We start from the raw sequence: 22,267 nt of genomic DNA, 5'->3' as shown, positions 1-22,267 counted from the left end.
CACGAGGTGCGAGAAAGCCGTGAAGTGAGCGGCGCGGCTCTCTTTGAATTTGAGACACTTCTCTCTCTCTCTCTCCCTCTTTCTCTCTCTTTCTCTCTCTCTCTCTCTCTCTCTCTTTTCAACGTCTCTCCGAAATCCCGCGCGGTGGTGAAAGTGACCGGTGACGGTTCTATTTCGAAACTCGACGGGAGACCGACAAGTGTCGCGAAACGTGAGGACAATGTCGGTCCGAATCTGATCCGAATGAGGTGCCAACCTCCGCGCGGTCCCAGCTCGCAACAAGTTGCCCACCAACGTAAGGAGTGCGTCGTATACTTCTTTTCCCCGGCGATCTCGCCTCCGTCCCTCCGTCTTCTCCCCCGTCGTCTTACGCGAGTGTGTGCTACGTGAGTAGGTAGGTTTCGTGTGTGTTCGTGATCGAGAGGATTAATTACGGTGGATGGCCCTGTGAGAAGCTGCGAGGCTGTGCGTTTCTGACGATGGTAATCGAATCTCCGAACGTGAAGCGGGATGTAGTGACAGGCGATCGCGCTCAAAGGGAATGCCGTGTGCTGTGACTGTTATCTCCCAAGGATCTTCCACACGGTAAGATCGCGCGCGTTTACCTCGCTTGCTGTTTTTTTTTTCCTCTCCTTCCCTCACGTTCTCGCCGAGATTGCACGCGGGCGTTTACAATGCAAAGCAATGATCGCACGATCGATGGAACGTTCGCGAGAGGTTAGGTTAACGATTTGCGTCGACGGACGATATTTCGGCCAAATGGTCAATACGGTTAATGCCCCTCGCACAAATAAGTGAGGGCTCATTTAGTAAATGTTGATCATCCGTTGGCTGCGCCATTTAGCCGAATCCATAATCGTATATTACGTATAGGAATATCTACTCCAAATTGACGATATTAGAAAGAGCATTTTGGAGCAACCTGAAGATTTCGTTCGCGCTTTCTGGAACCGTGTGAGGATTGGCGTTTTTAATCGTCCATGAAATTATATATTTCATGAAAATAACTTTTTGCTGCCGACGTCTGCCAATTCCAACGTTTCAGAATATTTTTGGAACAAAGCTTGAAACATTCAACAAATCAAAATTGAATATTTGAAAAGCGAGTCTTTTAAGATAAAAATTAAAAAAATTTATCCCTCTTGTTATTATATATGAAATTTAAATATAATTTTATAGTATTACTAATTATATAAAAATTACATTCAAATATATATGTATATACGTGTATATTTTAATATTTGTACATTTAAATATACTCGTGTATTAAATTTTATGACAAGAAAATTAAATTTTATTTTAATTCTTATTTTATAAAAACGGCTTTTGAAACTTTCGAATTTATTCATGCGTACGTTTTGCTTCTAAAATATTACAATGTAATAAATTCTTATTTCGATTATATTCGAACTTAGAGATATTTTATAAATATTTTATCAAACAATATTACGTAGATTTTTTGTTGCACTCTCACAGACGTAATATATTTTGCCGTAGAAAATATCAAAAACATATTTCGTTCTGACAAGTTTATTTGAATGTTCTTTCACGTACTTTTACATACATAAAAATTGAAATACCATTTTGAATATTTCTTAATCAGGCAACAATAACGTAATGTTAAATGCATTTCTCGTATTGTGTTACTTTTCTTTCATTATTTCATCATTAAAATTTTGCATTTTTTCTCACGATTTTGCGTGCTTATTTCGTATTTCCGTATACAAAAAGTTACACGTTCGTAATTTTTAATTGCGGTATTCCAAATTAAAAATTGCGCAGCATTTTTTTCGCAGAGCGTCACGTTCGACTTTGTTACGCTCGTTAACACTGCTCACTTTACAACCTTTGCCCTTAATTTTTGTGACAGTTTCGCGATGAGCCAATTTAAAATTTTTTAATTATAACAACAACGAGCTTCATTGATCGTGGTTGATGCGTGATCAGAAAGCGTGGTGAATAATAAAACTATTCCAAAATTTTTTTATGTCAACAAATAAATGTATAAATAAGTATTTTTTAACCGATGACGTGAGATCGGCGTAAATGTACAAATAAAATGGCGTTGTTAGAATTGAGAAAGAATTGGAATGAATTTTATTCGGCGGGTTTATGTCGAAATAAAAGTGAGATGATATTATTTACTATCTTCAAGCGAACCATATTGCTCTAAAAACGTGAATACGGAATATTGGAAATATTTTGTTACCGTGTACGGAAATATCGAGTATTTCCTGCTTTGCCGCGATATAGAACCCGTATATAGTTTTCTATCACTAAAGTATTTATGAGCAGCGATAAAATTGTATTACAATATTCACATCAGTCACATGTATGAAGTGAAACTGATGTAATATATCGCGTGTCTCGAAACTTTCCGTACAATATAGTTTTAAATTAATTTTAATCGTGTCACATTGTTTCTTGACGCTTGCCGCCTCCCGTTTCCATGTATCATAAATCATATGCGATTTTGAGAATAAATATGCATCTCGTCCATCATGGCGTCGTATGCGAGCATCCGCGCTGGAGCGACTTCGCACTTTCCTGCGAAGAATTTTAATCTTTGTAAAATTCCCATGCTAAATCTACGCGTTCGCGTAAGAATCTTTCTTCTCGAAAAAAAAAAAACCTCTTTTTTGGCGGCGATGGCAGTTCACATGCGATGGAACGATCAATCGGACGGCGATAATGCCGGCAACAGTTTCACAGACGTATTACACGGGATTTAAATTGGGTGCTTGTCACTCGTTGACTGGCAATTTTCTCGAAAAAGGGGCGCGTTGCCAGTCACGAAAACAATTTATGCCTTTGTGTGATCGGAAAGATGAAAGAATCTCCTATAAAAAGTCGGCGCGTCACGTTAGAAATTATACCTGTCTGGGATACGAGGATCCTGAATGAAACCGCTGATACGTCCCTTTTTTTGTCGTATTAATTTCTTAAATCTAATTCATTTGTATTGCCGATACATCAATATCAGCGTACCTTGATGTTTAATACGATTTTTACCAGAACATGTTACATATTGAAATAAAATTAAATTTATTTACTGTTTGTACTTTTTTTATCGAGGATTTAAAAGACAGATTTAATGCAATTTGATTTTACTTGATAATTTTGGTTTTAATAGTTTAGTAATTTTAATTTAAAAAAAAACTAATATATCCAAATTTGCAACAGCTAATTTTTGAGAATTATGTTATCTTTTTTGTTATAAAATATATTTGTTTATTTGATAAATGAGTTAATACATATTCGTTATCGTATATATTTAAACTTTTAATTTTAATATAAAATCGACAATTTTTATTGAATATTTTATTAAAGAAGCCATTTTATTAAAATAGCAAATGGTCTGTCTATGTTACTGATTAATTCGATTAAATAGAATGAATTAAATTTGATTAAATTAAATATAAATTTATTCTGTGCATATTGGATTACGGATAAAATAAAGTGAATACTTTTGCTCTTATTTATAAAGCTTCGAGAAGTAAAACTCTGGAAATAATAGCTTTCCCACAAATATGCTTATAACCCGCTTTGGAGACCGCGATTAAATAATTAAATTATTTGTATTGTTCGTAATTCTAATTTTACATTTATTTTTTTAAATTAACTCTGTATTAACTAAAAATTGCAATTAATTATTTTATCTATTCAAAGTATTTTTAAGTTATACTGATTAAATCTCTCAATTATAGTCCCGTCGATATCTAGTTACGCAAAGATAATTTTTATTTATGTGTATTTTATAAATGATACTAACCAGAATATTGTTGTTTAACTAGAAAAAAAAAACGGTCAAAATTGTTCAACATTATGAATAATTCAAATAATTTGATTATTTAATCGTGGGTTATAATATTTTATTTTGGGAAAATTTTATTTTTCCCAGAGTATAAATGTGACATATTGAAATATTCGCTTACATTTTAGTTTGCCTCTATTGACATAATATTTCAAAAAATATGAAGAACATAAACAGCTGAAGGCTAAAAAAACTTGAATTTTAATTGTTTATGATTTTGATATGAGGAAAATTGATATAATATGTATTCCAGTAATAAATACATTTACAAATATTACAAATAAAATAAAAATCATACTTTATAGTCAAGAATTCAAAGCCAAGAATTACTTATACGAGACATGGAGTATATTTTTGTTTCAATTTTAAAATAAATATATTTTGCTTACTTGAAATATCCGTTAGAAATATTTGCATCATTTTTATTGATTTAATTCAGTGATTCACATTTGTCCATTTCAAATCGCCCGTCGCCCCCTCTTGGAAACGTCGCAACGGCAGTAATCTCGTATTGCAAAATTTTTACTGGATTATTGAATCTGTGTATTTTTTAACGAAATCGATTTAAATAGAATATTAAGGGGACAAGACAAGTGCGGTTTCATCTAGTGCGGAAACTGCAACTGTAATGACAACGTCGCATACGAGATATGTACATCACATGCGCAGCGAAACAGAATTCTCGCGATCATTAAATTCACCTATTGTCAGTCTGGCACGTTATAAGCGTGTAGAGATCAGAGCGGCGAAGATGGTTAGGGCTCGACCCTCGATCCTTCGGGTGGTTGACCACCGAATAATTCTACCATAGATAGATGCGTCAATGCATTTACATGGAAATCTCTCTGATGACTGTAGATAGACGATTACATTCCTGACATTATGCTGTTTCATCGATAGATTTTGGTCGCGATCTGTCCTAAGAATCCCTGGCATTTTGCATCGTGATGTTTCTAATTCATGCCAGAATTTTGATAAATCGATTACGCCATTAGTGGTAAATATTCTCTAAAATACAACCATATATTATTTCTAATGCGACATTTGTCGTATTAGACAAAAGTAAATCTTGGATAATTGGATATTGATTTGAAATTTTAATTAAAATATAGTAGATACAAGATAAACAAGATATATATTACAGGTATATAGAAAAAGCTAATTGAAGTGTTATATATAAATTATAAGAAGTATGACTTGAAACATTTTTTGTATTATAACAATGGAGTATATTGCTTTATTATTATGACAAAATATTTTCATTTGTGGTATTATACAAGTTGTATACTTTGTTTGAGTTGTATACTAAGTTGTATACTAAATTATTGTGTGTATAACATTTTTGAATTGGTTTTTCTGTTTATTTACAAATATAACTTGAACTTTTCAGCGAGATATTGTTAGTGTTCCTGTTTTGTTGGTATACCGCAGTTTCATTCTAACATAAAGGTATCAAATAAATTAAATCGTTTGTTATTCGTAGTAGAGGATAAAAACAATTTTTTCTATTTAATCTCAAAGTAGAGTAACGTACGTAAATTAACATACGAGCTTAATCCGTGCAACATTTTTATTATTTATTTTAACTTTGAAATGTTTCACATTTGAACGTCTTTATTAAGAAAAATATTGAGAGAAAAGTGTTTCGTATATGTGATTACATTTTATTATGCATTATAATAATTTTAAATATTAATAATATAGTAAAACGTCGAGAATGAATGAATTAATAAATGATCTTTATTAGCTTTTGTAGTTATACAGAATAATCTTATATCTTACTTAAAATACACTCTTTCAATATTCTCTCAAATACTTCCACACATCTTTATCTTGGCTAGTAATAAATCATACATTTTTACTTTTTTATAAAACATACTCTTTTACATACTTTAGTTTTTCGAAATTTAATTACAATATTCCCAGAGAAAGAAGAGAAAGAGAGAAAGAGAAAGGTAGAGATACGAATAGTAAAGATAAAATAAGCATTTCTGTGTGATAAATGTAATCACAATTATAATGAATATAAATAATATAATTTTTTTAGCATTTGTTTACTATTTATATAATAGTAATAACTAATAGTTACAGATTCATGGTTATAATAGTTATAAATATATAGTTTGCATCGAAAATGATTATGAATTATAGTTAAATTATAATTATTTCTTATTTATTTATTTTTTTCTTTTAATGTACATACGCACAAAAATAACACATTTGTTAATTATAATTATAACTTTTTAAAATATTTATTGTAGTTTTGTATAGAATTTGTTATTATTTTAAAGAGTTTTTTTCTGTATAAAACTATAAGTACTTTTATCTTATTACTTTTTAGCAATTCTCAGCTAAGATATAAATGTCGTATATGTGATTTTATGTAGATTTTTATATCTATTTTAATTATATCTGTCTTACATTAAATTACATTAAATTAAAAAAAAGTAATATATTGTTACATATATTTAGAATATCGGAATCTCATATAATATTGAAAAAAAAAAAAAATGGAATTTTATTTTAGACCACCGTTTCTCCTTTATTAGTGGAAATGTTCGGGATATTGCGGGATTAGTGCACAAATTTTCAGTTAGCGGTTTAACTCCCGAATGGAACTGTCCGGGCACTTCTTTTATGTATAGACTATGTGGAATAATGACTCGTAATTTACCAAGTCCCTTGTGATATCTGCGCGTGGGACATGATTGAATCGTTCATTAGTATCGAATTAAACGGTCCGATACTGCCCGCGTGCAATTTTACAATTTTACATTGCAATTTCTCGGGCAATGTACGTCCTTCGATACATGCTTGCTTCCTCCCGCTCGCTCGTTTGTTTACTCATCCATCGTGAAAATTGATGCTATTTTTTGCTTCGTTAGATACTCGAGCGGATGGAAAGAGGCGACGGGAGAAATTAATTATTTATATTTCTCCAAGTCTCACCCGCGAAAGGTAATTAAAGGCGCAGTTGTTTGCCGGTATTGAACGGCATCGAGCGGCATTAACCGTCCGATTTAAAGTATTTGTAATTCCTCCGTGCTAACTGCATGGTATTTTAAATCGCATTGCTTACTTATAATTATTATAAAACATTACTTTTAGTTTTACAGCGAAATTGTGTTTAAATTGATGATAGATATAACATTACATTTCAAATATATCGCTACTGAATAATTCTATTATATTATCCGATCTAATTTTTCAAGTTTTGATTAGTGCGTTTTCTATATCGTAAAATATAACAATCCATTAGTTAGGGAACGATCAATACTTTTGATTTATATTCAGTCTTATTTTTGTTAACTTGCTTACATAATATAATACACCTACGGCATCTATAAAAACAATTACGCTTTCGTCGGGTTCACTTGCAAAGTGCGACAATTTCGAAACAATCTCACATTTATGTCCGATCTTATCCGTTTTTAAAGTGCTTGTAATTTCCCAAGTAACGATACTATAGATGGGGGTATTGTAGCAGACCGTGCTGCGAAACGTGTCCCCCGATAATTTACTTCAATTGGTATTGAAAAACTTTCATTACTTTTTAAAGATAGTCCTTTATGAATACCGTTGAGACTTGCAAGTTTTAATGCGTTCGGATGCTTTCTTCTTGGGAACTCTTCGTAACATCTACGAAACCAGAAATAGCAGTAGGGAGAAAAATCTTTAAATTTAAATTAACTCTGTTTCCTACGAAAGTGCCTTTTGTTTATTTTTCCTTCCAAGAAAAAGAGACAATGAAAAGCGTACGTATTATTTTACGTTTGTAGGTACGTCACTTTGTTACCGTTTCCCCTGAAACGCAAACGTCTCGATCGGCGAGCGCGTTCTCTCATATCTTATATCGAAGTTAATAGAAAATCGTGTGCGATGCGATATATCACGATACGAACGCACGAGTCACGATAATAACGAGGGTGGTAACTGCGGCGGCCACGGCAAGTATCGACTACGGCCGGAAATAAACTTGTTGCACGACCGATTGGTAAATAAAATAATAACTGGGGCACGTAACTCGATTAAACGACAATCGCGATATTTAAGCGTCGGTGCGCCGTGTGTGTCATTCCGCCGTGTCACAATCGACCGAGGCCTGTCGCGCGCGCATCAAAAACTCGGACAAGAAGCGCACTTTTGTATATACACCGCGATATGAATACAAGCGTATGCGGCTAGGATTGTGCATATTTTTGTTCTCCTTCTGCTGGATTTTTGTCGATCGAATTATCCATGGCGGAAGCAATTGCATCACTGGCTGAAATATTTTTGCACGTTGCTCTCTTTCTCTCTCTCTCTCTCTCTCGCTTGCTCGCTCGCTTTCTCCTGTTCCTGGGGGAATAGATGCAAAAAATATTTTGCGAAAAAATATTCACGAGGAAGCAGAGGCAACTCTTTCTCTCTCTCTCGCTTGTTCTTTCTCCGGATATGCGAGTGTTTTTTTTTTTAAAGGTAGAAGAGAGAGGGAAGGAAGAAGGAAACAGGAGCGTGTGATTACGCTGAATGTTCTCTGTCAGCTATCGAGAGAGTTTGAGCGGCAGGAGCAACTGCCATTGGAATTGCGTGCGTTTCGCTACAGGTGAGAAAGGAAAATCAGCAGAATAGAATTTGAGAGGGAGACCTCGTAAGGGCGTTTACGCGAAATGGGTAACGCTGGCTTGCACGTTACATTTGCAAAGGTCGCAATTTTCCGAAATCGCGGTGTCAAGCGTAACACGCTGCACGCGAGCAAGTTCCACATTAGGAAGGAAGTAAATAGTGTTTCGTTGATAAATTTGAGTATTTAGTCTAGCGTTAATCGCGTACCACACATAGTTAACACGATAGCTGTTTTTCGCAGACGAATCAAGAGAAGTTCTATTTCTAATGCAAAAGTTGGTTTATCTCGATGTGCATCGAGGAATTCAACATGTTTATTGTAGGATCTAAAGGATCTCAAGGTAGAACTAACCCAACCAATTTTATGTCGCTATTTGGATAGTGCGGAAACATTGGAAACGAACAGCGTGGATCTTGTTTCGCGTGGAAAGTCGCAAACCTATGTGGTACAGTACAAGCGTGGACGTCGTTTACTTTACGTGCAAGTTTAATAATATTACGGTAAAAGTGCCGAATGGGTTTGCTTTGTGTAGAAAATCAATGAAAGGACGAAAACCAAGAAAAATGCCGAGCTCGAATATTTAATTTTTTAATTGCATTTGATTAAACGATGTCCACGCTTGTACTGTACGACATGAGTTTGCAATTTTCTACCCGAAACAAAATCTACGCTGTTCGTTTCTAATGTTTTCGCATTATCCAAATAACGACATAAAATTGGTTGGATTAGAGTTAGGAAAAATTAAGGGAAGGGGGAAGGGCTAAGCCCCTCCCCCGCTTACGCGTTTTCTGAGAACATATTATGTATGTGTGTGTGTATTGTACTTCGTTAAACGCAATATTTACTGTTTTTTGTAATTTTCCTGACAATATTTTAAAAAATACAAGCAATCTCCTAATTCTAACAACAATTTTGGATTCAGAGACCAATACATAAGATCTACTACTTTTCAATTGATTTCTCGTATAGGTCCCTATTATACAGTTTTACCGATCTCAAGAAAGCTCAGTTTTAAATAACTTTGTATAAGGTCTTTTTTATTAAATAACATTAACTCAACAATTGTGAATAATTTTGTACATATTGAGATTAATAAAAAACATTTTTATTAATTAATAAGTATACTTTGTAAAAGTCTTTTGTTTTTTACTCCAATTTTTTACTTTAAAATTTACCATTTTAATTCTTAAAATAAATATCTTGTTTGAAACGGACATGATTAAACTACTTTTGTCCTCAAAGTCTAACATTTGAAGAATGTCTCATTAAATTTTTAGCTTAAAATATAAAAAATTGTAAAAGTTATGAATTTTTAAATAGAAAGAAATTTTTTCGCTTCTCGAATTTTTTCTTTATACTTGACATCAAGTTTTATGAAGAATACCAATTGCCTTTTAAAAAAGAATGTTCAAAGATTATTCAGTAATTTTTTTCAAGTTAAAACAATCAACTTGTACTTTTGTCACAGTAAGCATTAAGTGGTTGGGGTCTAAACGAGCGTTGTGAACGTTATGAGATTTTTATGAAGTGTAAACATTAATGGTTAAGAGAAATCAATATTTTATTTATTTATAAAGTTTCACTCGTTTTACTCTAAATCAAAGTAATAGATCTCGAGGTCAATCTAATTTCAGTTTGAGATGCTTAAAGCCCTGCAGGATTATCCAAAGTCTGAATTATCCTCAGGTTAGCGATTTGTCTTGCGATTTGTTGTCTCCCTTGCATGTCTACCCTTCAACGTAAATAAAGAAGGAGAATATAATAAGAGAAATAGATTACTTTGCTAACGTTTTTCAAAAAAAATCTTAAAGAAAAAGTGATTATGATACACTTTTTATGTTACATTCTTTAAAATCCAGAATAATGTTGCGGATTCAAAAGTTCGTGAATGGCAATTTATATTGGATATACATAACATAATGTAAAAATTTATTTGCCGTCATAATTGCTTTTTTCATAACGTTTCTCTACTTGAAAGTTCTTTTTGTTAAGCGTATTTCCGTATTCTTCGATTTTCTATACAAAAGAATAGGCGTGAAGAGTGATAGTAAAGCAAAAGATAAATAAAGAAAGATGAAAGTTGGCGCGCGTAAAATAGTTCTCGTGATTTATTGATGATTTCAGTGTATTGATGGTTATGTTTGAAGGTTTGAGACGAGGAAAAATTCGCGGACGAATGAGAAGAATTTGTGGAGGGAAAGTTCGACGACGAGAGTTTGAGTCGCGGAAAGTGCTTCCACACGAGAGTACCTGGGTCCTGGTTCGCGCTGCTCGTCGGCGCGACGCGGGGGCGGCGGAAGACGACGACGGGTGTTTGTAAAAAGGAGACGAAGAACGGGGCAAGTGTGTGTCGCTGACACGAGTTGACGCTACGCGACGTGACGTGACGTGACGTAACGTGACGTGACGTCGGGGCGTCGAGATGCCTCGAGATGAGATGGCCACCCCCCTTGGATCCCTCGCGTCGCTTCTCACGCTTCTACTCTACGCTTGCAGCAGCTGCTATGCCAGGATAACCGATCAGGAAGTCGGTGAGTACTACCTTAAATAATCTATAGCCGATTGAGCGTGGAAAATGGTCGTCAAAGTTGAAAAAAATATTTCACGTTTTTCACATCGTAGCGAAAAGACGATGGTATTAAAAGTTGGAGTAAAAAGAACGAACAGGATTAAATTTGAATTTCAGAAAGGGAATATAATTGAATATTTATATACGTTCGATGTATATCTGACGATCAAAATGACGATCAAACAACTGATTAAAAGACTGTAATACAGTTAAATGTCTCGGTTTGCAAACATGATACGTTCATTTTTCTGTGATAAAAATGGATGGGGCGTTAATTGAAACAATGTAGATTTATTTTATATTAATGTATGTTTTATAGATAAGAAACGATTAGTTAAGAAAAGTAGAAAAAAAAAGACGAATTTAATGGATTTGCTATGTCAGTTAATGCATCATTTCGTGGCAATTACGGAATAAAACTGAACTAACTCCGCTAAAGCGGAGTCACGCTCAGCTGCCTACGGCTGATGTATTTCATTTTCAATAATTGGCTTGATTATTTCAACATTTCCAAGACCAGTAAACATCCAGAAGTTCTTTGATCGATCATTCTTGAGGAAAGTAGAGGAGTTACGACTTTCTGTTTAATACTACCGTTATAGGGGAGAGTTAATCCGAGCGTATCCGTGACAGAATAAAAGTTTTCGGTAAAAGCTCGGCGTACGATTTGAAAAACAGACGAACGCACACTTTTTCCCATATGTATATATCGGTAATATAAATATGATCAGTTGTTACATCATATCGGCGCAGCCAGACATGAGATCGAATTTATGATACTATGGCTATGATATTACGCGTTTCCAGAGAGTTAAATAACGGAGAATACAGTTTATGTTTCATACATTTTTATTGATTGACACTTTTCGTGAGGTTTATAGAGTATCATAGCATTTATCAAACGCGTATACGGTCGTAATCGTACAATCATGATGTAATATTGGTGTGTTTGTAAAAATTCAAATATACACGGCGAATCGATATAATCGCGCATATCACATCATTCAAGATAAATTTACGCAAAATGTAAATCTCTCCGTATCTGTATATCAGTACGTAACCGCATCATTACATAACTTATATCGCGAGCTAGAATTTCGAGGATACGAGTTATCGTACTTTAAAGGGGTAAATATCGATCGCTGAATACGTGATCGCTTTAACACAATTGAGTCTCGCTGTGTATCGTATGTGCATGGAGTAAATCTATCAGTCTTGTTAATAGATAGTACTGATGGAGAATTATTACTCCGCTAGTTGTTACGCGCAGTTCGAAAACAGTATTACAGAACTTAATCTGTCTATCGTTTCCGACACTTGTACTAGTGCTCTGTTGATAATATTAGACGAATTCGCAACAATTTAAATATTCGTGAACTTGGGACGAGATACGTACGTTTTAAATGATGTATCAACCAAATTTTTTCTTTTAGATTTTTGACGATAAATTCTGACAATAAATAGTTGAGAAACATAAGAATACGTTATATCTAATTACATTGAAGTCATAAAGCAATTTATATTGAGTTTTATAAACAATAGTTAAAAAATTTTTAATATAACACAAAATACTTTCGATGAATTATATAATTAGTATAAATAACATTTTGTATAAGTAATTTGATTAAATTATATAAATAAAATTAAATTCTGGTATTTTGCCTGAGTTATTTTCTCGCTCGTATCGTGAAGTCTGCTATAAGAATTTTCAATAAAGATTTCCGATCGGACAATGGACATTTAAACGTAAACGTTGATATGGCTCTCATTCGGAAAATTGTCTTTATCTTAAAATAATAGGATTGCTTAATGCGCTCAGCAATAAAACCCCGTATCACTTTTTTAGCTTTAATGGATTTTACTCCATATGACTGTGGAAATTGAAACGAAATGAAACTTAGAAATGTACTTGAGAGAGGGTCGGGAAGTGGGATTATTAAGAAGTATCTGCATACGTATTTCATAATAATTTCTACTTTCTTTGCATGGATGAGTAAGGAGGCACGCGCCCGGGCTCTTTGCGAGTCGGACATTATTCCAATTTTCGCGCGAGGCAACGTCGCTTTGTGTACACGCGGACAAAGCGACGTATACTTTTGTTGGTAACGTGGCAATTGAATCACCCGGTGACAAAAGCCACCGGGTATTCCGGCCGCGTAATTTCGTCCCTCGGGCGTGAAAATGAGGGGTTTTTAACCCATTTTACACACCGCGGCTTTAACGAGATCGCCATGTCGCCGTTATTTCGTGGACCATCAAGGCTGGGCGCCACGCTGCATGCGAAAAGAAAATGCGCGACGGACTGCCTCCATCCCTTCCTCCAGAAATTACATCGTCACCGCTCGAGACGTAGCCCTGCATTTTTTGCTGATAAATCACTGTCGAAATTGGAGTTATGTATTAAACAGACGTAGATAGATTGAGTTTATCATAGACAGATTGATGTAATCGAGGAAATAATTAATATTTATGTACCACTATTTCTGATTGCTATCTTAATTGATACCTGACATGAACGAATTAATTATACGTGGCACGTATATAACGATTTTTGGTTACTATCTTAATCTTAATCTCATCTTATGAACACTGACACGAAGCAAATATGCATTCCATAAAATCACCTATTTTAGGATTTGTAATTCTTTTTTCTTTGAAACAATTTTATTACAATATCTTCTAAAATTTAAATGTGTGCTGTCTTGAAATATATATATCACTGCATAAAAAAAACTTTAAAAAAAAGATTTTTACGTTAACAATTGTACAATATTGTTACATACAATTGTAATGTGGATGACTTAATTATTTTAATTAAATACGTAAATGTTTTATTTAGTAATTTCCAGCGAGAACGAAATTACCCATTTTACGAATTGATGCTGTCCTAATAGTTGAATCGCTAAATCACCGCAAGTTAATTTCTCAGGCGACCTCGCGTTTAAAGCTCAACGTGATTGCAACGTCAGCGAACAACTTGGTCGTACTCAGATTCGTTTCACGTTTAAATATTTACCGTCCGAACGGGACTCTGTTAAAGATCCGTAGTAATCCTCGCAACAACATTAACAAAAATAGCAGCAACAAGAAAACAACTTGGGCGAAATCAGAATGTAATCAGTTTTACTCATACTTGCCTGTGCTATTAAATGACGTCGAATATGTTTTATTTAATGTTAAGTGCGAAGCGGAAGTAATTACAGCTAGTCGAAGCGTAAAGTAAGAGAATGTCGTGGGAGTTTGCAAAGCTCCGACAGCTAATTAAACGAGTAAGCCATTTACCTCTAAATATTTTGATAATTGTTTTAAATTACAAATGAGATTTGATTCTGAAGTAAGAGTTAACAGTGATTTTGCTCTTTTTTGAAGAATAATGAAATGCAAATTGTGGAAAGAGTAAAGTTTTTTAGTAAATGATAGAAATATTATTTTTATGCAGATTTTTATAAATTTGAAATTAGACATTTTGCTAATTATATATATAATTTATCATTATATGTATTTATTATTAACATTATTAGTTATCGAAATTAGAAAATTTTAATTTTTTTATACCGCTTTAATTTCGATTTTTGCAAGGAATTTTGCAAGAAAGATTTTAAAGTATCATGCTGTAGCTCTCGTTGTGCGCGCGACTCTGGAATGATTTATTCATACGTTTCTAAAACTGCAGGAAGTCTCCGCATTTCATCAAACTTTCCTCTTTTGTCACATACGCATATTACCTTGTGTTTGGAATATTCCGGTTCGTAAATTACTTGACTGTCGAATATGTTGGCAGTAAAGTGACATCGTTTCTGACAGTAATCTTTTAATTATGGGACAAAAGTTTATATATGTGCTAAAGCAGGTTGATAAAAAGAGAAAGAAAGAGAAAGAGAGACGTTGGTGAAGTTTTGCAACCATCGTTACAATCATAGCCCTTGAAAATAAGTTTATCTGATATCAATTTAATATTTTAAATTAAATTCTGAAATACTATTATTATACAGAGTGTCTCAGATTGATTGAGACATCTGTTAATGGCAGATTTTTGAGATTATTTCGAAATGAGAAAATCCAATATTAAAATATCGAAGCTACAATAGTTTTTAAATGAGAATGGTTTGAGAAGGTGGCAAAGACTATCTCTGGGATAAAAGATACGGTTATAACTCACTTTGGGGCTCACGATTAAATTATTTGGATTGATTAGGAACCCTAATTTTACGTTTATTTTTGAAAATTAATTCTGTGTAACTAAAAATTGCAAAGCAATTTTATCTATTTCAAAGATTTTTAAGTTATACTAGTCAAATCTTTCTGTTAGTTCCATTCATATTTAGTTGCGCAAAGATAATTTTTACTTATGTGGCTAAAATATTAAGTTACTTAACTATATAAAAAACGATCAAAATTTTTCCCACAATAAATCTCTCTCTCTCTTTTTCTCTCATTTAGCAATTAGCAAAGGTATGCAGCAATAAAAATGAAAGTACAAAATACTTTTATTGTCTTAAATATTGACATTAATAACTCATGACTTGAAAAAGGGTACCTAAAAACTTGAAAAATTGACTCTCCTGTAATCTCGATAAGAACATTGTTATTTGCCAATCTGACTTTTTGTCACGATCTCGCCGCCTGAAGGTTGAATTTGTCGACATTCAGTGCTTGCGCAGTTTTTCCGCATTTTCCTCGTGAAACGCGCGTCAAGATGCATTAGACGTCGCTACGTCGGATTCTTCGGGAAAGTTTTCGAGCGAGGCGTTTCCGTGGGGAATGCGAGGACGCGTCAACCAAATGAGATACGTCGTCTCCGCGTTTTTCTTTTTAAATTGAGGTAGCTGAGTTAATTTGTATACCGGCATCACGGCACTTTTAATACATATTTCATGAACTGGAAGAGCAGCCCAGTGGTAATATGAACGGATTATTTTGAATAGGATTTGAGCAAAGGATTTCCCGATGAGAGATAAATAAATAGGTGAAAGAGATGGATTGTAAAGAAATATTTTACGATTTTAAAGAATTGGAAATCCTGTAGTTTTAGAAGCAAATTTTTATTTTAAAGCGCATGGATATTTTCGAAAATTTAAAACCAAAAATTTGCAGTACTGCAAATAATGTCAGTAGCTCTGAGGCTTAAAAGTTTAACATAAAAGTTATACATAAAATATGAATAGCAAATTAAATAAAAATGTAACATTTATGAGTTTTTTATATTATATATATTTTTATAAAATACATTTTTCCAGATTTCACTCATTTATACTTATATTATACAAATAATATAACAGAAAGTATAAATATTTTATGATATTCCAATATTTGTATATTTTTTAATATTGCAATATTTTAACAACAAGTAACGAACTGAGATAATACAGTTTTAAAATTCGGCATCGTTTCATATATTTTCGTGTCTTTGGCAAATAGTCATATATGAAGTGAATTATACGAGCAATATACACGAAGAATTACATGAAATGAAATCTCGCTGCTACAGCAGATTTAATTAATTCTTAGATTAGTAGGTCAGCTTACGGAAGTAAAATACATGTCGCGTTATGCACCGACAAAAACTCGTTGTTTGAATGCGACTTGTCTGGCAACCGCACAATTTGGCATTATGCACTGTATAACATATTTTCTATTATGCGCGCAATTTTATTTTCTTATTTAGAATATGTATTTCGACATGAATTTTTGTTATATAAAAATTTGATATATACTCAAAGTATATGTATATTGTAAGTTTTATTATTAATTTAAATATTTCAATAAATGTACTATTTATATAAAAATGTAAAAAGAGAAGGATAAGAAGGAAAAAAACTGAAAAGACTATCCCCGTTCATTTTTTTATGAGTTTCTATATTGTATCACATACAGGGTAAGCGAATATAAGAGATACTTTTTACATGTACTCATTTGCAGATTTAATGGATAAAACGTTATTTCGAAGCTTACCGAAATTTTTTAAATAAAAATTTTACAATGTTTAAACCGTTATATGATTATGGAAAAATTCCAATATTATTTTAATGTTAAAAATTTTTAAAGCACTTTTGCTTTTGAAATATCTAATCGAATATTATCAAAATTACATAGTAATAATTTTTGACGTAATAGTTTTGATGATATTCTTGTGATCGAATATTATCAAAATTATTATATAGTAACAATTTTTGTAAAATAACGTAATAGTTTTAATGATATTCGTTCAAAAGAAAAATTATTAAAATTAATTAAAACATTTTATAAGAAATGCATTTTTTCTTATTTTAAGATTTATAATATGTATATATGAATCCAATAAAAATCAGAGAGGAGCAGAGAGATAAGAGAAAACTGGATCGTTTGAATGACATGATATTTGATGCATGCATCAAGACGCGGATATCAATCATTCGCGAACGACTTGATTTACACGATGTAACATAAGTAAAAATCATGCTGGCACACGGTTCGTTGATTCGCGCCGATGAGGCCGTTGGGAACGATGAAAAGTCGCGAGAAAATCGAAGTGCGCGGGATGCCAACATGTCGGTGAAAAGAGCAAAGAGGAAAGTTAGGATAGGAGCATCAACTCGATGCGGCTAACGTTTGTTTACGCGCGAAAGCTTTCGCGACAGAACGAGCTTTTTACCGTTTGCTAGGTGTACCGAGTGTGAGCGTCGGTGTTGCGTTAAATTTCAAAGAGAGAGGAATTAGTGGATTGCCTCTCTCGATCGTGTATTATTGCGGTTCATATTTCAATTTTTATTTCTAGCTACACTTGTTGTAAGTTGATCTCTATAGATACTGAAATCCAAACTTTTTATAATATTCTGTAATATTTTATAATATCCTAAACACAAGATATCTCTGATATACGAATTTTTTAATTAATTAAAATTTCTCTTTTTACAAAATTATTACATGTACTGTTTTCAATTTTCAAGCTTATGTATCTTGCGAGTTGATATTTAAATTAAAAAATCTGCTTGAAATTATAAAATATGCTAAAAAACTTTATTTTCGGATACTTTAACAAATCTTACATAAAAGTAAACTAAAATTGCTATAATTTATAAAATTCTGGAAAATCCTATATCAAAAAAGGTGATATGGTAGAAGTTATGGGATGAATTTGCGACGTAAACGAAGATATGGCTTTACGCGCCTAGTTTCAGCGTACCAGTTTAAGCGGTTAATGTCATAGACTATACGTCGCAAAAGCGAGACAACCAATCATGGCTGCAGTTTATACAAGGCGTAGTTTTATAACTCGTAAACCGTTTCCCTTGACTGCTTGCCAACCCGCGACTGATAGAAAGACATTTCCGATCTGTCCGACTAGCATGCTACACAACGCTTCGATTGCGTCGATTAAATTGTCTTAACTTTTAACTCATTGTAAAATAACGTCATAAATCTATCTACAAATTACAAATAAAACAGCTGAGATATTTTACATGAAAGGCAGTGATGCATTTGTTGTTGATGTTGGTTTTTTTATATTTACATTAATATTGATGATACTTTAATAAATATTTTTGCAGTTTTTATTGCGAGAGAACTTATTTCTAATTTTATTAAAACACAAAAAATATAATGTTTTAAAAAAAGTGTCTGCTTATTTTTATTACATACTTCGATGAGAGAGATTTAATATAGCCTTATGTTGATATAATGGATCCAGCGGAATATTTAAACTCAAGAGCGACAATAATCCTAATACTAATTATAATCCGAAAATACACGCATAAATTGGTTTGATCGCATTATATAGTTTATTAATGGTGTCACGCGACTAATTATGGTATTTCGATCTTCGTAATATCTCGTGATAAATCTCATGCGACTACAAATTCTCTAATTTGTCCAATTGATGTATTCACGAGTAATCATTGAACAGGTTAATGAGTTTCTCCATGCAGCAATTGTTAAATGAAATGATAATAACGCGATAGAGCTTTATGCAGGATCAGCACGCGCCGGATACACATTTCAAGATTTTTAATTTATTTTTTTGCAAAGGAGGAAGGATGGAACATGTGAGATATATCTAACGTTTCACGAAACAGTGGCTAAAATTCACGGTGCACGCGCAACTGCGATGAACTGAATAATTTACAAGCATAATAATTTTCATGTAAAAACACTCAAAAGCATTTCAGAAATTTGAAAATGTCAGTCTTTAAAGTCTTTCAAACGTTGGTTTTTATTTAACTTTTATACGGTGGAAAAGAATCGACTGCAGTTATGCGAATCGCACGAGCTGAACGTCAAGAATTTTGGCGCCGGACAAAATGGCCCGATATCACCGTCGCGCAACCTGCATTCCACAAAATAAAACCAAAAAATAACATTTAGAAGGTAAATAAAATGTTTTTAATTACCGCGGCGGCGGTGGCGGCGCGGCGCCGCCGATCAATTATTTCGCGTTCCAGTTTTACTGCTGCAAAGCGAGCGTTGCGTCGCGCACATTACACCGTGTTAAACCGTGCGCTGTCGTCGCGCGCATTCCGATCGATCATAAAGATTTCAATTCGCGGGTCGTGTACGTTCTCTCAATTACAATTAGCCGACATTTGTAATAACAATACGCTGCGTTTATCGAATTCCTCTCGGATGTGGCCGGTATGCCCAGCCGCATCGAAAGAGCTTTTTCCTTTTCAGAGGTATGCTGCGCACTTCAGGCTATTCTAGGAGGAAATTATTTCGCATCGCGCATGTACATTTACCCGCGGGTTTCTCTCTCTCTCTCTCTCTCTCTCTCTCTCTCTCTCTCTCTCTCTCGCGAATTGTAATGGAATCTTCATTCGACGTCGCAGCTTTTTAGTACCACTAATTTTCCGCGTAAGCATATCCGAGCCCGCGCGCGAGATTGCTTAATATTTCATAAAGGAACATCATAAACTCTTGCTGCTCGTCTCCGAATAAAGCTGCGACGAATAATGCGATGTCGTCAATTGTGTAATCACGTAATTGTACGACCAAATAATTCGGTAATTATTTGCATTACAAAGTTTTGAGGTATTTTAATATATTAAAAATTCTAAATGCTATAACAAATTCTTTTCTTATAGATATTGGATTTTTATTAAATATTGATCGACCGAATAATATTTAATTGTACAGTTTTGTTCCGAACTAGAAATTACATCTCTCGGTATATACCATTATATTCGAACATTTTATTATTGAAGAATTGAAAAACAAACATGAATTATTAAAGGCAGATGATAATATAAATAAAACTATTAGGATTTATAATCGTTCTCACTATCATTTGCGTTTAATTTGGTTTTCAAACTTATTTATTTTTCATTTTGTAAATATCAGAATTGTTTGATATATTATAATTACATATTTTGTAGTATAATTGATATTTACGCGTGTGTTATTATTTATATTTAATAGTGAATATAAATTTAATTTGTTAATCAGTCGTGCTTGATAATTACCGAATAAATCATCCACTTCAAAGCTGCCACAAGTACATTTGTTTGAAGATTCTCTGTATACGCATCGCATGATAGAAATATCGTTAAATACGATTCATCTGTATCTACAAAAGAGTCTTTTCTCTTCGAAGATGCGTCACACAAAAGGGAGTAGAGTCTCGTCAAGTGATTGCAGGTGCATCCACGTTTCTACTTCCTTTGATCTTTCGTATCTCCTTGTTGCAGCCACTATGGGATCCATTTCGCGGTCTACTAAAATCCAATCGATTTTAAAGACCAGATGTCTCTCTCTCTCTCTCTCTCTCTCTCTCTCTCTCTCTCTCTCTTGCGTTTAGCAATTAGTAAAGGCTTGCAGCAACAATGGAATGGCTTTAAAGGGTTACTCTTGATGCTTTAATTTGGCCTCGAAAAGATTTTAAACATTGCCACCTCTGAAGCGAACATCGCATGGAAATAGCGGCTAAATCAGACGTGATTGAAAATCGAAATGTGAAATTTTTTATTGCCTTTTTTCTTTCTAATATGGTGTGCGAAACGGTACGATGACGCGGATTGCGAACGGCTTTTCTGCGCATTTCCGAGGATAATTCAAAGTTACCTCCGTTTCTTTATTAGAAGAGATTAATTTTGGAGCATGGCGTGGAGAGGGATAAGTACTAGTCGGAAATGGAATTGGGATTTATCCAGAATTACAGCGAGTATTATTTTATGGCGTAGTAATGTTCGCGGCGTTTCGCGAGAAATTGATTTTCATTAATGGTACAAATGCCAACATCAAAGCCCGATACATCATGCCGCAAAATGATACGAGGCGAAATTGTTGATGATTGACAATTAAAACTTTCTGCCTCATTAACTGCTAATGACAGTTACTAATGACTTGAATATCGAGTCGACTTTTCTATAGCGAAAATTTAGTGCGGAAATACACAGGTTAATAACGATATAAAATATTAAAATGAATGTTTATATGATAGGTTCATATTTTTAATATTACATAGAGATCTGCTTTGTTTATTCTTTCATGAAAATTTGCAGTTATTTGTTGCGTAAGTTTTAATAAGTTATTTTGTATCTTTACGCGGCAACAAAATATGAAAATAATGGCTGGTGATAAATATTTTTATCACAATAACACTATAAGGAATAATTTGGATTCGAGCATTTCGGAATGCGGACAATGTCGTTTAATGCAATTTATGGCCCCTTTCTTTGAGTAAGACCTCTACATTAACCCTTGGACGCCGGACATACTTGCCATAGTTCGCAAATGGCAGAAACGGGTCAAATGCGACCCAATATGTCCGACAAGTTATCATTTCGGTATTGAATATAATTGAATTCTCTTGCTTTTCTCACTAATTAGAATTTTCTTACCATAACAAAAAGTGTTGTCACGAAACTAACATAACAAAGAACATAGTTTCATCTTTTTTATTATTATAATATGAATAAAAGATAATATTGTAATGTTTTAAGAAGTTTCTTTGTAATGTTAAAAAATTGTTAAGAAAAGGACACTTTATAAAAATTTTCGATTAAGAATATATATATGGTATATATATTTTTTTTTTCTTACACATATTTCTAATAACGAAAGTATTTTACTTTCTTGTAACGATAGATATAATGCAAACATAAAAGATGACAATAATCATCTTAAAATTGCCTATAAAAATTTTTTTTAATGAATTATTTATAGCAGAATTAATCTATATGTTTGTAGTATTATGATCTCTTCATAAAAAAGAGAAATTTTACATATTGTAATGAAATTTTTTACTGAGATATTCTTATTATGGAATTTATTCCGTATACATATTTGCACTAATGTGTACTTATAG

General features: G+C 33.2%; 1 protein-coding gene across 6 annotated transcripts in view; it reads left to right on the top strand.

The window, feature by feature from the left end:
* Positions 1-452: 452 nt before the first annotated feature.
* LOC105831779 (nephrin) overlaps positions 453-22,267 on the top strand; it is a 274,107-nt gene continuing 252,292 nt past the window's right edge. For all 6 annotated transcript variants that reach the window (XM_036283082.1, XM_036283081.1, XM_028194117.2 and 3 more), the window contains exons 1-2: positions 453-585; positions 10,568-10,951. In XM_036283082.1, coding sequence (XP_036138975.1) covers positions 10,843-10,951 — 109 coding nt within the window. In that variant the 5' untranslated portion in view covers positions 453-585; positions 10,568-10,842. The remainder of the gene's footprint in view (positions 586-10,567; positions 10,952-22,267) is intronic.

The sequence above is a fragment of the Monomorium pharaonis genome, chromosome 2 (assembly GCF_013373865.1).
Source record: "Monomorium pharaonis isolate MP-MQ-018 chromosome 2, ASM1337386v2, whole genome shotgun sequence".
Lineage (NCBI taxonomy): Eukaryota > Metazoa > Arthropoda > Insecta > Hymenoptera > Formicidae > Monomorium > Monomorium pharaonis.
This window is presented reverse-complemented; position numbering and strand designations above follow the sequence as displayed.